Consider the following 18220-nt stretch of genomic DNA (forward strand, 5'->3'; position numbering starts at 1 on the left):
AAACCAAAAAAATTGTTCATCTCTCATTCAGTGCTCAGGTGGGCCAGGCCCCACCAGCAGTTCCTGGCCAGCTGGGTGGCCGGTTTGCTGCAGGGCTGCTCAGGCCCTGAGGTGTTGGGGATATCCAGGACACCCCAGGAATGCTGTGAGTCTCCGGGACTCCATCTTGCAGTGCTCAGGGCATCTCCAGGAATGCTCCCAGCAGTGCTCAGCAGGGGGAAGCATAGGGTGCAGGTTATCCTGGCTGGTCCCTGGCGTGGCCACCGGAATTCACAGTTGGAGAGATTCTCCGAGGCCCCAGGCCCTGCGTGCTCTCTCCCTCAGCTCTCTGAGTCCACCTGAGTGCTGTCCTGCTCGCTGGCTCCCGGGGAGAGAAGGAATCCAGCAGCCTCAGGAGGGAACCGAGTTCGAATCGCAGTTTCCCAGTTTCCCACAAGATGAGGGTCTTCTCCTGCCGGGCTGGACTTAGCCCACCGAGCCAGGCCGTGTTTCAGTGTTTCAGAACATAACACTGAGTTATCAGTGCCAATAAAAAGCCGTTGTCACTTGTTGTATTTGCAGGTTTCTTTAATAGTCCTTCCCATAATCCCTTCAGGAAGAAGAATTTTCCCCTTTTTTCAAAAAAAACAACAACAAAAAAAACCAGTCTTAGGTGAATAAAAGTGCCCAGAACCCTGCCATCGTGGGCCATTCTCAAGGGACTTTCCCAACATTCATTGTTTAAATGGTTGTCAGGAGGAATCAAGGATGGCCCGACAAACAATGCTGGAACTGGTTCATCTTACTTTTGTGGGCACCAGCCTTTTCTCCCGAGGATTTGCATTCGATGAGGGAACTATTGACCGAGCTATCCAAGGATCATTTTGAAGTATTTGAGCCTCTTGCTATATTAACAAGAGCACATTCTGCCCCCCCCAACCCCCACTAAAGCCACAAGAAATGAATTGAACCTGCCCTCAAATAAAGGCCAACAAAAATCAAAATGTAAATTGATTTTTTTTTCTTCTTTTGAAATTTGGAAAGGGCTCTGTAAGGATGCAGACCGATCCGGTGGGCTTCTGGGACTCTTAATGGAATCATGTAAACTTAAAATAAACACTATTATGGTAAGCACATAGAATGAAAACTAATTTTCCAAATCAAATACATTATATTCAATTCATTTTCCCCAATCAACCAAATGTTTAAAACCTGTTAGTTATAACAGCAATCTTCTGGAAATTAATTAGAAGCCTATTAGCTCTGCTAGCTGAGCCGAGTGAAGAGCGTTGCTTGTTACATTTCTAAATAGGTTCCCGAATGAAAGCCAAGCAAGGTCAAAATGACAGTCAGCTAGATTCACCTTGCTTGGCTTAAGGAGTTGGTTTAGTGTTTGTGGGGATTTTTTTTTGTTGTTGTTGTTGTTACTGTTGGGTGGAATGGGAAGGTAGGGTTTTCTTTTTCCTTTGTTTCCTTTTTCTTTTATTTTTTGCTTTTTGAGTCACACCTGGCCTGGCTCATGCACTCAGGAATCACTCCTGGCGGTACTCGGTTCCGCATGGGATGCTGGGAATCAAACCCGGGTCAGCCGCGAGCAAGGCAAACGCCCTACCCACTGTGCTATCGCTTCAGCCCTTTTTGTTTTATTATTTTTTTTTTTAACCTGCTTTGACTCAAGTGTTCAAGAATTGAAAGATGTTGGGAGTATTTTTTGGACAAGAGTATTTTCTGGGAGTCGGAAAGAGAATTGCCTTCTTGACCCCCGGTCTGGGCCTTGCCAAGTCGAGGTGGTCGAACCGTGGGTCAGAGGCCTCAGACAGGGTGGTGGCATTTGCTTTGCAAACAAACAGCCACCACCAGTTGGACCCCCTCACACCGCATGCAGTCTGGTCCCATTCCTGAGCACAGAGATCATGGAACGTTACTTTGCATCCAGTTTACATCTGCACAGCTGCTGCTGACACTCATGAGGCACCTCTAGAACTTACCATGTGTCCCTCGAGTCTGCATGAGCATCCACTTGACCAGCCCCATCACTGGTACCCAGCGCGGCTCAGAGACCTTGAGTCTAAAATTATGCAGTCGAGGGTTCCCCTCCCATGCACCTTAATTTTTGCTCCAGGGGTGCAGAGCATACCTGTGGGCTGCTCCATCCCAGGGCCTCGCAGACGCGCATACATGTCGCCTGCCCCTTGCCTCGTGGCCTCTGAGTGGAGTTCTGAAAGGATTGGGAATTTCCTCATTGAGAAGTTCCCTTCACTTGTCATCTTTCTCTTAGGAAGTCTTGAGCCAGAAAGAACTTGGCAGGATTTCTCGAAACAAAGAGAATGCAAAGGAAATCCAAAGCCGAGATTTCCCTTTCTGAGTCGGGAGCTAAACTCCCCGGGCAGCCCAGTTGCGAAACGGAGAAAACTCACTTGGATTTTTTTTTTTTTTTTGTCTCTTTTTGAAGTTAGGTACTGGATCATGTGGTTTTCTGGGGGGAAAGAAATGCGATAGAGAAGTAGCACCTTTATCCACATGATCTCGGCCATCTAGAGCATGTGAGCTTGGTGCCTTTTTCTGTGGGACACTATTATAGTTTTGTTGGGTCCATAATTCAGGGTGGACCATTGGGTTAAACATTAGCTCTGTTTTCAAGCAGAGTCTGAGATAGGAAGAACTGAAGGAAGGCTGGACATGGAACCTCTCTCTCCCTCCTACCTCCCCTTCCACACACACACACACACACACACACACACACACACACACATTTGTGTGGCCGTGGTGAGCTGGGTGTTCTCAGAAGGCAGTCCTAATGGGGCCATTTCATGACTTCACTGCCTCATGGACAGGGAGAAGAAAATTCTGCTTAAGATAAAAGCAGAGGGGCTGGAGCGATAGTACAGCTGGGAGGTCACTTGCCTTGCACACAGGTTCGATTTCCAGCATCCCATATGGTCCCCCAAGCACTGCCAGGAGCAACACCTGAGTGTAAAACCCAGGAGTAATCCCTGTGCATTGCTGGGTATGACCCAAAACACACACACACACGCACACACACACACACACACACGCACACGCAGATTTGCTGGGCAGACAGTGGCGTAACTTGCCCTTACACCTGCCACAGAAGGTTAGACTGCTGTGGAATTCAGGGGGCAGGGGGCGGGGAGGGGGTTATTGGGGCTTGGGAAGCTGCATAGGTAGGCGTGGCACGGCATTGTGAGAGAGACATCAGCTTTGACCCGCAAGGCGAGACGTTGTTAGAGGGGTGACCCAGGCAGTGTGGGGGAGCTGTGGTATCTCTCCTAGGGAAGGAATAACGTGTACAACTCCAGAGGCCGGCCATCTGCAGGTTACCTCAGGGTTGCCCTGGGCTTATCAGATAAGTCAGCCAATGGTTGGCATAGCTCATTGCTGTGACTTATCAAAGTGTTGTTCGAACACGTCTTGTTTGTTGGCTTTTTCAGAAATTCTAATCGCTTTGAGAACTGATCGTAGTTTAGAAACACAACCGAGTCTCGGAGTAGAATATAACTCTTCAGACATGACAGCCTGGAAAGGTCACTGTGACACAGAGGATGCAGAGACAGAGAGATCTTGTTCTGGGTCTCAGACCTGAGGAGTCTGTGAATTCAGGGAGAATTCTTGGAATAGGATTGCGTATTCTTGGGATATGCAGATGAGCAAAAACATAGAGACAGCAATTGAAATTCCTTTTTTTATTTGAATGAAACATTTTTAAAAAAAATTAATTTATTTTTGCTTTTTGGGGTCACACCTAGCGATGCTCAGGGGTTGCTCCTGGCTCTGCACTCAGGAATTACTCCTGGCAGTGCTTAGGGGACACCATATGGGATGCCAAGGATTGAACCCGGGTCGGCTGCATGCAAAGCTAACATGTGTACTATCTGTACTATCTCTGTACTATCGCTCCAGTTCTGAAATTCACTTTAAAAAAGTGTTTGACTTCTTTTGACACTGCAGCACAAATTCCAATAACGTGAATCCAGTCTTTCATTTTCCTTCCCTTTGTCTTTTGAAGTTTTTATTGTTTGCTTCCCTTCCAGTTGTTGCCATTGTGCAATCTGACAGTGGGCTCAAGGTTCCAGGGCTCAGACTCTCAGGCTCATCACCTGCGAGCCAGAGCCAACTGCTCAGCCGCTGAGTGACCGTCCCTGATCTTTCATTTTCTGGAGGCAGTGATTGAAATCATTGATGATGCCATTATCCATGTTTATTTATGTTTGGACACTAACTATTACATTGTACTAATACGATTCTTAATAGTTTATAACCACAGGACAGTTAGATTGATGACTGTATATATTTTAGCTTGATACTGAAATAATCAAGAAGTTTCTCCCAAAAAGAAAGCATTATTTTTATTATGTATCCTTATCCGGCTGGGTTTGTAGTGATTTTAATATTTGATTCTAGTACACTTGTCTTGCCTTTGGGTTTGTCTTCTAGTCCATAGAATCTATTTTTTTCTGGGGGGGTGGGTGGTTCTTTTGGGGCACACCTGGAAATGCTCAGGGGTTATTCCTGGCTCTGCACTCAGGAATCACTCCTGATGATGCATAGGGAACCATATGGGATGCCGGGGATGGAACCTGGGTCGGCCACGTTCAAGGCAGACGCCCTCCCCGCTGTGCTATCGCTCCAACCCCGGTCTGTAACAATCTCAATGGATGATCTTCCAAAGAGTATTTGAGGTGGTTTTAGTGCCAACATGAGGGCCTTGTGTATGCGTCAATATTTCAGGAGTGGGGAAGAAAGGGAAATTGGTAAAGGAGAGGTGACTTGGTAGCCCAGATGACAGGGGGAAAGTGGGTGTTGGGGACCCAAGAGGACAGGTGTGTAAGGAGGCTGAGAGGAAGCCTGTCCTTGGGGCCTGGGGGTTCCCTGGCCAGCCTGCCAGTGGCTGTAGAGTGGGGAGGAGGTAGGGGGTGTGTGACTCTGTGAAGGAGAGGCTGTGGTTTGTGGGCTTTGGTTCTAGGAGGGGGAGACCCCTCTCTCCCCCTCGTCACCTGTCACCTCCAGCACTGTTCTTGCTGAGTCTGGGGTGTTGGTTTGGTTGAGCGCCACTGATGGAGTCCTGGTCACTGTCATGAGCAGAAACAGTAGGAAGAGGAAGTGGGCAGGAGGGAGAGAGTGGGAGGAGAAGGGGCTCAGAGGGAATCCTTTAGGGCCAGAGATAGCACAGTGGGTAGGACATTTGCCCTGCATGCCGCCGACCGGAATTTGATTCCCCAGCACCCCATTTGGTCCCCTGAGCGCCATCAGGAGTCATTCCTGAGTACAAAGGCAGGAGTAAACCCTGAGCACCTCTAAGTGTGCGTGCGCGCCCCCCCCCCCCCCCCCCCCCACCGCTGTCTTGCCAAAGGGAGTCATGTAGTTTGGCTTCAGATAACCATGTCGCTAGCAAGTGTGTCCCAACTCTGTGGCGATTCTGCTCATCCTTGCTGTGTGCTCACTCTTCACGTCCATCCCTGAGGTGTTTCCTCTGCAGCTCGTTCCTCATCTTGTCCCTTCTCAGCCCCACAAAGGGAGACTGCAGGCCACTTCTTTTAACATTCATCATTTGGGCATCACTAAGGAAGCTTGTGAGCTGGGGCTGCCTGTGTTCACCTGACCGTGACCTTTGCTTTTGGCTCTCAGGTGCAGTGCATCGACTTCTTGCTAAATGAAGTTTGTTCTCTGAACTGGGGTGCCCTTGTGTCCTGGGGGCTGTGGGGCACCTCTGTGCCCTGTGAGGATCTGGGGACCCCCATGTATCCTGGGGAGTGTTGGCTTAGCCGCCTTAAGGCCACCCCTCTCAGCTCCTCCAAGCTGGGAGGAAGCTTTCAGACCTCTCTGGACAGTTGATGCCCAGGGGTGGGGGTGTACGTGTGTGTATGCGTGCATGCATGTGAGTGTGTGTGTGAATGTGTGAGTGTGTGTGTGCATGCACATCTGTGTACACATGTGTACGCACTTATGTGTACATGTGTGTGAGTTTGTATGAGTGTATGTGTGCACGCGTGCTTGCATGTGCCTTCCTTTAGTGCACCCATCCGCAAACAGTTCCATCCTTCGTTTTCATGGACCGAAAGACTCCCTCCTCCCGCTCAGTGACTTTTCTTGACCACTCTATCCTGCGGTAAAACCATCTCTCTGCACCCGCGCCCCTCCCCCATGGGCTGTGTGTGCTGCGTTGAACTTCTTCTGTTTAAACACACAGAACAGAGCACCACAAGCACTGCACTCTGAAACCACACACTTCAGAATATCCATCTGCCCAGAAAAGAACAGTAGGGATTCTTGGAATTTAGAGTCGAAATCCCTCCCAACTGTTTTTTGGAGTATTCCAAGAATCCAATCCAGTGTGGACTTGATTCACAACCAGGAGGCCCTGGTCTTACCTGCAGAGTGTGCTGCGCACTGTGTGCCCTTGAATGCTGCGTCCGCAAGAGCTCTGGAAGGTTTCAGGTGTCTTGGTGACCACCTGGAAAAGCTTGGGCAGTCCAGGGTGTCCCTCCCCTTACTGGTTCCCACCAGCATCAGCATCTTCAACTATATCCAGGATGGCCCTCTTTTTGCTGGTTCTCACCAGCATCAGCATCTGCAGCTCCATCCAGGATGTCCTTCCCCTTGCTGGTTCCCATCAGCATCAGCATCTGCTGGCAGAGGCATGGCTCAGGCCACACCCACCAGCTGGATTCAGGGACTTTCTACAGATGTGGACACTTTCTATTTGGGTTTGCTTCGGAGCACTCGGACAGGGGCCCCGGTGCCCGCAGCCAAATGTTGTTAACTTACTGAGGAAAACTGAAAGGCAAAAAAAAATAAATAAATAAAATAACCCTTTCTCTGCCCCCTTAAAAAATCCCTACCTCCCCCCCTCAAAAAAAAAAAATAACAGAGTTGACTGAGCTTAAATAAGTGACTTTTCATCTCCTTTCATGAGGCATAAAGGGCTAATCCCAGCCTGCTGGGCCCTCCCCTTCTCAGCACCCACAAGACACATGGAGTGCCACTTCATGAAGTGAAAGTGCCTGAGAGACAGAGCCGGTGACAGAGCCAGTGACAGAGCCGGTGCAGGCGGGCTGTTCTTCCCTGAGAGGGCCGCGCAGCAGAAAGGGTCAGTGCAGGGGACAAAGGCGGCCCAGGCCAGGGGACATTAGGCCGGGTCAGTGGCTTTTGGGGGGGAAGGGGGGCTCCCCCGCACAGGAGGTGAACTGACTGTATTGTGTCAGGGCCACTGACCCTTGCTCTGCATTGTGCAGAGGTGTCGGGGACAGTGTGGACACAGCCCTCCAGCCGCTCGACCCACAATGTCTCTGTCATACCCAGCCTGCCACGGTGGGGGGGGGGGGGGGGCAGGGGGCCTTTCTCCCTGCGCCCACCCTCCCGTCTGCACTGCACAAAAGACATCAGCCAGGGGGACTGCCGCCATTTGAAAGATCTCAGTGTCACTCCCTCTGACAAGTAAACTCCTTTTTTTTTTCTTTTTCTTTTTTCTGCTGAATCGCCCACTTTTCATGCTTTTTTTAAAAAATCAAGAAAAGGAGAAAGAATTCACAAAAGCGTTAGTTGACACTTGGAGAATTTTTCTGGAAGGGATGGGGGATGCTGATGCTGGTGTCCTGGCCCAGACTCTGCTCCCGCTCGCTGTCGCGTTTGAGAGGGTTGTCTTGACGGTGGGCAGGAGAATCGGAGATGGATGGGGGGACATGGTGGGTTTCTGGGGCTGGAGGAGGCACACGGGCCCACCTCGGAGGTGCTCCTGGAATGGAAGGTGGGGGACAAGTGGCTTCCTTTGAGGGCCTCGGGGAGCATGCTGGGAAAGGTTCTTCCAAGTCAGCCTGGTGACACTTTATCACTAGGACCCTCTGAGCTGGCCCCCCTGGGTTCCAATTTGTCTGGCCCAGTAGGTGGGAGTCAATGATAATGCTGGGAGTTTCACAGAAGCTAATTAAGACCTAAGCAGGGAGGTGGTGGGGGATAAGGGTCTTGGTTTTTGTCGGGCTGGGTGCCTCTGTTTCAAGCACAGAACTTTTCTTTCTCTCTCTGCTCACCACCACCCAGGGGCTGCAGGAATGATAACAGGCAGCTCAGGAGAGGGCAAGAGTTAAAATGGCACTTCCTTCGCTGCATCTCCCCCAAGAATCTCGAGCTTGGCAATTGTTTGGGTCTAGGATCCTTTTTTATTTGATTCCTTGGGCCACACCTGCTGTTCAGGGGTGGACCTTATGGGGTGCAGAGATGGAACCCGGGTGGGCTGCATGCAGGGCAAGCCCCCTACCCACTGGACTATCTCTCTGGCCCTTCACCTTCTGTGTGTGCTCTCTCTCATTTTTTTTAAAAAATATTACTTATTTTTTAAAAAATTGAATCACAGTGAGATAAAATCGCAAGCTTGCTTATGATCGGGTTTCAGTCATACAATGTTCCAACACCCGCCCCTTCACCAGTGCACATTTCCCAACATCAATGTCCCCTGTGTCCCTCTATGGTAGGTATCTCTCCTCCCCTTTTCTACTTCCCCCTCTCCTCCCCTTCCCCTCCCCTCCCCCTCTCCTTTCCCCCTCCTTCCCCCTCCCACTCCCCTTCTCTCCCCTTTCCCCTCCCCCTCCTCGTTCCCCTCCCCCTCTCTTTCCTTTTGGGCATTATGGGTTGCAATACAGACACTGAAAAGCCATCATGTATATCTCTTTACCTACTTTGAACGCTCAGTTCTTGTCCAGGAGTGATCATTTCCAACTGCATTGTCTGGTGGTACTGGTCCCTTCTATCAAGAAAAAATGAGTGTTTTCTTGATAAGCAGAGGGTGAGTTGGAAGGGGCTTATCCCTTTTGGTAAAATCCTGCCCGTGGCTGCCTGCTGCCTGGAGACTGGCCTCTGCTCTGACACATCTCTCATGTGCAGTGCTAACGTCTAACGTCCGGCTGTCTTCTTGGGCTGGTGAGTGTCCCTACCTGGGAGGGAGAAGAATTCAACTTAGTCCCCAAAAGGCCCTAAAGATGCTGGCCTGGAGGTTAATCTCACCTGCAGAGTGGGGAGCGAGGTGGGTGGGGCCAGGAAGTGTGGAGCTGAGCTGGGTGGTGAACCAGGGAACAGCTTTCCTATTGATGAGGGATTTAGAGCTCATTGGGGATTCTCAAATTTCATTCAAGGTTCTTTGCACAGCTTTTGAAATGCTCATTTCTCTCCAGTGTTCACTTAATGTGAAAAATAACACAGTTCTCGTGCCCAATGCCAAACCAGACTTATTTTTCCTTGAATGAACTTGGTTTTATGAAGTACTATTTTAAAAAAATATTATTTGTTGTTTGATGTTGATAAGATAGTTACATGCACAGTTTTCTTACAATGAATGACTTGGGCTCTCAAATCAAGATGATTTTAAAAGGGAAGAGAAAAAGATGAACTTGAAAGAATTTGGAAAAACTTTTAATGAAGCTCTTTGCTTCCAAGTGTTGTGTGGGATAATGTTAATTTTTGGATTCAAGTTCTTATGTGGAATTATTCTGATTTTCTGCTTCCTCACTTAATTTTTCAGAAAATTTGTCCTGAGTGTTAAAAAATACATATATTTATCAGCTCAGTGTTTATTAGAAGCTCATTTAATATGCTTCAGTGAACAATATTGAGAATTTTCTCCTTTTTCCTGATCAGTTTTGGTTGGAGTCTGTCAATTTCTTTAGCGCTTTGAAAGAACCAACCTTTTAGATTGTTCATTTTTGTCCTTTAAGAAATCATTAATATCCATAAGAAATCATTAATATCCATCTATGTATAATCTTTATATATTTTAATCCTCTCTGCTCTTCTTTATCTCTCAGGTAAATTTTTTAGATCCTTGGCTTTTAGACTTTCTTTTTTCTTTGTTTTTGTTTGGGAGCTACACCTGACAGTGCTCAGGACTTACTCATGGCTCTGTTTTTAAGGATTGCTCATACCAGGGTTTGGGAGACCTTTAGGCTGCCAGGGATTGAACACGAGTTAGCAGTGTGTAAAACAAGTGCCTTACCTACTGTACTATCTCTTCTCTCTCTCTCTCTCTCTCTCTCTCTCTCTCTCTCTCTCTCTCTCTCTCTCTTTCTTTCAAAAAAAAGTTCATTTATTTTGGTTTTGGGGCCACACCTGGTGATGCTCAGGGTTTACTCCTGGCTCTGCTCTCAGTACTTACTCCTGGTGGAACTCAGAAGGTGGAATCCCTTCTGAGTGCAAGGCAAACACCCTAAATGCTGCACCCCCCAGACCTCATTGTTCTGTTCCAAATGTGCTTTGTTTCATTTAAAATAGTTTTATAGTTGTAGAACTGAGAGAAGATTAGCGATTTCCAGTGCCTTTCTACTTAAAACCATGTTGAAAGCTATCAGTTTCCCTCAAATGGCAGCTCTACTTGTAGCCCATAGGCTGCAATGGATTTTTATTTGCTCTCATGTCTAAATCCTTTCTGATGTTATTATAACCTCTTGGGACCAGTGTTCATTGGAAGTCCATCTCTGAACTTCTGAATATTGAGTAATTTTCTCATTACCGTTTTGCTCTTGACTTCTTGTTAGATCTACTTTGGTTTAAGATCGCTTCTGTTCAGCTTGTCTTGAAGTCCATTGATTTTTCTCTGTAGCATAATATGGTTCTGTTGTGAAGAATGGATCCAGGTCACAGTTCTATTTATTTCTAAGTCAAGTTTAGCTTATTAGTTATGTTTTCAAATCTGCCATATCTGTGCTATTGTCATTTTCCTTTGAGGGCTAAGGAGCAAATACAGGGCCCCCTATCTGAGGGGTAAACACCCCCCCCCCCGTGTTAGTTGTTATTGGCTTGGTTCATCATCTACTGAGGCAATTTCATGATGCTTATGAATCTGGTTCTCCTGAATTCTGCCAGGTGTTGCTCTCTACACGTGAGAAGAACATTATCAGGATCAGATAAAGAAATTGTATTTGTTTTTAAAAAAGCCTCTGGCTAAACTTGGCCCTTTATTCTTTTGGGGAAATCTGTTCTTACTTAGAGCTTCTTTGTTTATAAGTGGTTTTAGATAGACTTCCGTTTTTCTTTCTTTTTCACCATTTTGGGGGGACTTGGGGCCACACCCAGGGATGCCCTGGAGGCAGTACCACCTCATCAGCCTCATCTGGGGTCGATCCCTGCAGTATTTGGGGAACCATGCAGGGCTGTGGATAGAACCCTTATCTGTAGCCAGCAACACATGTGTCCAGGGCGTTGAGCTGTCTTTCCAACTCCTGCAGTTATCCTACAGTTACTGTCTTTATGCACTATATACATTTTTAATTTATTTGTTTGAATTTAGTCATCATGCAAGTATAAACTTATTCATGTTTGGGTTGGGTTTCAGGCACTGATGCCTTAACCAGTGACCATTTCCCTTCACCACTGCCGGCCCCCCCTCCCGCCCCCTTCCCCCCCCACACAAATATATATACCCTTCTGCTTCTGGGAGAGGTGCTGCTTTTTCTTTGGGGGAGGGAGGTCACACCTGGCGATGCACAGGGGCCATACCTGGCTCTGCACTCAGGAATTACTCCTGGCGGTGGCGGTGCTCAGGGGACCATATGGGATGCTGGGATTTGAACCCGGGTTGCCCGAATGCAAGGCAGATGCCTTACCTACTGTGCTATTGCTCTAGCCCTGAGGTGCTGCTTTTTAATTTTTATTTATTTAAATACATTTTGGCTCTGTGGTTTCTAGTACTGTTGCTGATCGGGTTTCATGAACTGTATTTTACTAACCCCACTTCCTGCGCTGTTACTTTTAAGGTGCATCTTCTGCACAGCATGCCGAGGGCCTTGACATTTGTCATAAACTCTATTATAACCCTGTGAAAGGGTAGAAAAGCCGCTATTGATCCCCGAGATAGACCGAACACAAAGGGAGACACATTTCCCTCATGGCCTTCTGTTGTGCTGGTAAACAAATTGTCAACCCAGACCCTCAGTGGCCTTAGCCCAGGCTCAGCATTAAGAATCACTGAAAAATACCAGGACCCAGAGCTTCTGGATGAGAAAAGAGGAGAGGCAGCCGAAGCTGGCGGTGCCCATCTGCAGATGCCAGGAACAGAACAAGCTGGCAGTGTGGAGAGACACCTGGCCTCAAGAGTGGTCTAGATCTCTGTGTAGAAATAAGGGACACCAGTGTGCCATTAGGCACCAATTTAAGAGTGAGTGAGGGGGCTAGAGCAATAACACAGTGGGAAGGGCATTTGCCTTCCACGTGGCCGACCCTGTTCGATTTCCAGCATCCCATATGGTCCCCGGAGTACCGCCAGGAGTAATTCCTGAGTGCATGAGCCAGGAATACCCCTGTGCAATGCTGGGTGTGACCCAAAAAGCAAAAAAATAAATAAATAAAATAAAGTGAATGAAGAGAGGGTTGAGGAGTCTTGCATTTGCAAGGCTCCAAACTTAATCCCTGGCACTGCCCGCATGGCCCCTGTGGGCCCAAGCAGCACCTCAGTGCTAGGTCCAAGCATTGAGCTCTCCAGCCCGGTGCCATTGTGTGGGAGCAGCGCCCATCCCCTACCCCCATCCTGAAAAGTGCATTGACTGAGTTCCAATGCAACAGAGGTGGGAAGGGCGGAATCTGGCAGCTTTAAGAAGTTCAGGCACCGTATCAGCACATAGCTTAAAACCTGCAGAGCGGTAATACTTACCTGTGGGCAGAGGGAAGATTTAGGAGCCTTCCTGTCTTGCCCCTTTGCTTCTCCCTGACCTGTGCTTGAAGAAGAATCCCGAGCTACTCAGAATTACATTGCATTTCTTCTTCTTCTTCTTTTTTTTTAAGTGCTCTGTACAACCCCTTCCAAATGGCATTGTTCAACATAGCACAGACATCCAGTATGAGTCAGGGGCACAGTCTGTACGACAGTCATTTCATTGAAGGGTTTCTTTAATCTCATAAGTTTCCAGAATAAATAGGTAAAAAGAATCTCCCACACCCGCATCTGTAAACAACCCGCTGATCAAAAAACTAGGCATTCTTTTTTTTTCCCCCTCGTCTCTTAAATCAGAAGAAAATCTTGTCACGTTTTCTTGCCAAGAAGTGAATCTTACTTTGTTTATTGCCCTTAAGTCCTATCTCATGCAGAATCTATAATAGTTTAAGGCAATCTGGACGATTTGTACTTATCACAACTTGGAACAGAATTCTTAAGAGTCTGACTGACAACAGAATTAAAAGCTTTGAAATTCCTTTGAGGTGTTAGCCGTCTTAACGATCCTGATTTTATTTTATATTTTTAATACTGTAAACAAACAATAAAAACCTTTCTTCTGACGAAGTGGCCTCACGATTAAATATATACTCACTTTATACCTAATATAAGTATGAGAAAGAGCGGCAGAGTTCAAATGAAAGTGGAGTGAGCCAAAAGAATAGATGACATATTTATTTGCATAAAATAAGAAGGATACATTTTTTGCTGTTGTTTATAGAAAACATGTTCTTTGGCACAAGCGTTGCAAAGATTTCACAAAGGATCCCAAGGAATTAAGTTTGAAGTGTGGGAGATACCTAGGAATTTTACAGGACTGTAAGCTGTGGGCAGTTATACCAAACAGGGCCTTGTGTGCTGCAAATTTATGCTTTGGCGACCTGGGATGAGGCTCAAATGCATTCTGGCATATGAAAGACTCTTAGTTGGACCCCTGGTACCACTACTGCAGTGCTACCAGGTGTGAACCACAGCATTTAAAAAAATGACAATAAAATTATGCTTGTGAAAGTAGTGTTTAAAAAAATCTGTAATATTAGAATTCAATATAATTCCAGAGGAAGAGTGTACCTAGGAAATCATCACTTTTCATTTAGATACAGAAATGGAGGCCTCTGTCATACTTCAGCTTCATTTTGGGTCCTGGGGTTTTATCTCTTTACTAGAATTAAAGTTGATGTTGTTTTCAATAGCACAGCAGTAGTGCGTTTGCCTTGTGCACAGCCAGCCCAGCCAAGCCGTGTTCGATTCCTCCACCCCTCTGGGAGAGCCCAGCAAGCTACCAAGAGTATCTCGCCTGCATGGCAAAGCCTGGCAAGTTTCCCGTGACGTATTCAATATGCTAAACACAGTAACAACAAGTCTCCCGATGGAGACATTACTGGGCCCACATTACTGGGCCCGCTTGAGCAAATCAATGAACAATGGGAGAATAGTGACAGTGACAGTGACAGTTGTTTTCAATCCCTCAAATGATTTTGCACACTAGGGGACCTAGGTCTGTTTTCTGGGCCGTCTTTGTCGTTGTGTTTCATTTAAGCAGTGTATCTGTGGTGGTGAACAGGAATGTTCCAGATCTCCCTCATGCTCGTGTCTGCAATGAAATGAGCAGTTCTTAATCCCCAAAGAACTGGAAGACTAGAACTGTCTGCTTCAAGGGAGAGGCCAGAGAAGAACCCACAAATAATCCCATAAAAGAGAAAACAGCGCCCCAAGGGAAAGTGTATTAAATAGGGGAGGGGTGTTAGATATTCACTCTTTTCCCTCAAATTTTTGTTTGGGGGTGTATCCTGTGCCATCTCACGTAGAGATTTGACGAATAGTCATAGGGACAGAGTGACTCCAAATTGTCTGACGTTGAGTGACTTTCTGTTTCCTTCTTTGTAAATATATCCTCAACCTTCAACATGGACTTGATGTGTACTTGGAATTAAGCAGTGTCCAGGAAATATGTCCAGGGTGCGATCCCCAGGGGCCTAATGCGGTCTTCCCATCATTGGTGTTTTCAATATAATTGATGTCAAAAAATATGATACGGGCAACCTTCTGTTTTGAATGGATTTTTGTCTTGATTACTATGGCTTTATAATGACTTACAAGGTTGGGGAAAGAGAAGCCTCTCGTCTATTTTTTCCCCCGTGATTGTTTTTGCTTCTTTGAGAGTTTGATTACTCAATCTCAACTTCAATAGCCTTTGGTCTGTATCTGTCAAGAATGCCATGGTTTTAGAACAATGCCTGACACCATCATTGCCCAGACTGTCAACCACAGTTCATCATTAAAGTGGGGGAACCCTCCTAGTATTAGTAATTTCAGGGTTGGAACTCTCTTCTGGGTTTGGTTCAGAAAAAGGGGTGGAGGCTGAGGAAATTAAACACCTTAAAAATGTTATTCCCTTCATTTCCCTAGGGTTATCAATCTTTGGTGGGTGTGGTCTTGGGGGGGGCGGGGAACGACAATATGGAAAAGACAGAGATTGTGACCGCCACAAAATGTATTGCCCTTATGTTTTAAGTTTGTCTTTAGCAGAATAGACCTTAGAGACTGCAGAGAAAAGCTACTGCCACTTTAAAACAGCACTTGGTCTTATAGATCCTTGGTCCTAAAATGTTTCAATGGGCAGAGGAAGACTGAGTACACTGTCAGGGCCTCAGGAACTCTCAGGCTCCAGTTCTCTGTCCGTACAGCATTGTTCCTCTCTCTGCTCCCGGCATCCCAGCCCTCTGAGGTGAAGGTGGGCCTCACGGAGACTTGGCTGATCATTAGCTGCTCTCTGCCAACTCCCATAAAGAGTTTCAGACAGCTGGCGGTAAAATATGTGAATACCTAAATACTTAAGACTTAGTCCCTTATGGTTTGTTTCAATAGTTTGTTTCATTATCACTAATGTAGTTCATAGTTTATTACTATAAAATTACACAATTTTACACAAAATCATGGAATTTTATATAATTATATTTCTTTATCAGAGACACAAGGGGATAAATTGTAGCAGACCCCTGAGAAATTCAAGAGGTTATAAGAGGTGACTGTGAACAATCTTATGCTGTTAGACTGGGGAACCTAGAAGAAATGAACAGATTCGTAGAATTATGTTATCTCCCAACACTGAGCGAGGAAGAAATAGAAAACCTGAATAGTACAGCAGCTAAGGTACTTGCCTTGCATACAGCTGGCTAAGGTTCAAGCCCCAGCATCCCATATGATCCCCTGAACTCCACCAAGGCTGCTCCCTGTGTGTAGAGCCACACCTTGAGCCCCTATAGGTGTGGCCCAAAAACAAAACATAAAGGGAAAACCTGAACAGGCCATTCATGAGCAAGGTTACTGAAACAGAATCTCCCCAAGAACAAAGGCCCTGGTCCAAATGGGTTCACTTGTGAATCCTATCAAGCCTTCAAAGAAGACTTAGTAACTTTACTCTTCAAGCTCTTCCAAAATATTGAAGAAACAGGAATTCTTACCATAATTTTATGAAGCCAACATTATACTAATACCCAGATACACTGCTAGAAGAGAAAATTTCACGACAATTTCTCGGATAAACATGGATACAAAAAATCCTCAACAAAATCTTAGCAAACCAAATATAACAGCATATTTTTTTAAAAAAATCATACACCACACTGAAATGGATTCATCCCAGGGACGCAAGGATGGTTCAGCATCCACAGGTCAGTTAACATTATATACCACATCCATAAGCAGAAAGATAAAAATCATAAGACCATATCAGTAGAAGCAGAAAAGCTTTGACAAGATTCAAAATTTATTCATGAGAAAAAACCCTTAACAAAAGTAAGGGTGATAGGAACTTTCCTCAAGATAGTAATGGCCATGGTGCTGGAGTGATAGCACAGCGGGTAGGGCGTTTGCCTTGCAAGTGGCCAACGTGGCTGACCTAAGTTCGATTCCTCTGCCCCTCTCGGAGAGCCAAGCAAGCTACCGAGAGTATCTCGCCCTCACAGGAAGAGCCTGGCAAGCTACCCATGACGTATTCGATATGCCAAACACAGTAACAATTGTTATAATGGAAACGTTACTGGGCCCGCTCGAGCGAATCGATGAACAACGGGAGGACAGTGACAGTGACAGTAATGGCCATCTTTAACAAACCCATAGCCAGTCTGTGTGCAAGTGGTTTAGGATTTGATTTGAATGATCCCTGATAACCTACTTGCTAATTTTCCTTGTCTTGAAAATTGATAAAACTAAACTTCAGGTTTTGTCCTCTGTCCAAGAGGGAACATAAAAGCATCTCCTTTATCTACTTGTGAGTGTCCCCAGAGAGCTAAAAAGTCCTTCCCATAGTCTTGGCAGCATAGTCAGTATGTAATTATTGTGAAATGGTCCCCCACCTGTCATCCTGGTCTTCCCAGCTCTGTCTGGCAAAGCATGCCCTGCCATTCCAAGAAGCCTTTTGTAGAACGAGACTAAGTTTTCATAGAGCAACCTCTGAAAGGTCTTTCCTTTGTTTTCTCGTTTACTTATATACTGACACACTGATACTTACTGATTGAATGTCGTGCAAGGATCCATCCCTCACCTCACGTTCATACCCCAGGCCGACCGCCAAGCCTCCTGCAGCCCCGTGAGAAGTATCTCTCCATTTCTTTTAGACGTTCCTACAAGTGATCGGTGTGGTGGGTGTGGCCGTGGCCGTGATCCCATGGATTGCTCTGCCTCTGGTTCCCCTGGCCATCATCTTCATTGTGCTTCGGCGATATTTCCTGCAAACATCCAGAGATGTCAAACGTCTGGAATCTACAAGTGAGTATGGAGGTGCTCGCGTTGGGGCCAGCTAAGCACGCAAATGAGCAAGCATCCGTTTACGCCATGATTATAGAGAGCAACTTCCCCCATTCCACCCTAAGGAACATTATCGGGTCATGGACTATTAGTCAGGAAATACCCATCCGAAGGGATGCATTCAAAGGAGATTTTTTACTCTCCACACACTCAAAACAAGGCCCATCAGCTGGGCTGTCAAATGTTTCACGAAGATAAGTACCCTGTTATTTTCAGTTTTGCTCCTTATTATCACCAGTATTTGGGATCATGCCAGACTGTGGTTTTCCCCCCACCCCCGGGCTGTTCTTGTAAATAGAAGCTGAAATAATTTCCTTTGCAGAACACGGGAGAGAGGTGCACTGCTTTTGTTGGTGATTCTCTTTAATGTCCAAGTGTGGGAGTAACAGGGGGAACGTTTTATGATTAACCGTTCTGTTCTACAGGTAATCCGCCCCAAAAGGAACAATTCAGTGTTCATTTCATTAACATACAAATATATTCATTATTGAATCCCCAAAACTTCATTTGGAGAGCGGCATTATTACATTTGAAAAAGCTTGAGTTGGAATGGATCAGAAGCTATAAACTTCCCGGGTTAAGTCAGTCCCATGTACAAAGCATACTGTTTAAAATTAATTAGACCAGGGGCTGGAGCAATAGCACAGTGGGTGGGCGTTTGCCTTGCATACGGCCGACCCGGGTTTGATTCCCAGCATCCCATATTGTCCCCCGAGCACTGCC

At 46.4% G+C, this 18220-nt stretch overlaps 1 protein-coding gene across 1 annotated transcript in view; it reads left to right on the forward strand.

Annotated features, from left to right (window-relative positions):
• Positions 1-18220, forward strand: part of ABCC4 (ATP binding cassette subfamily C member 4) — a 211844-nt gene that overhangs the window by 142094 nt on the left and 51530 nt on the right. Inside the window, exon 21 of the mRNA XM_056109770.1 lies at positions 17308-17458. Within this exon, the coding sequence (XP_055965745.1) occupies positions 17308-17458 (151 nt within the window). The remainder of the gene's footprint in view (positions 1-17307; positions 17459-18220) is intronic.

The sequence above is a fragment of the Sorex fumeus genome, unplaced genomic scaffold (genome assembly GCF_029834395.1).
Source record: "Sorex fumeus unplaced genomic scaffold, SorFum_2.1 ptg000008l, whole genome shotgun sequence".
Taxonomy (NCBI): Eukaryota; Metazoa; Chordata; class Mammalia; order Eulipotyphla; family Soricidae; genus Sorex; species Sorex fumeus.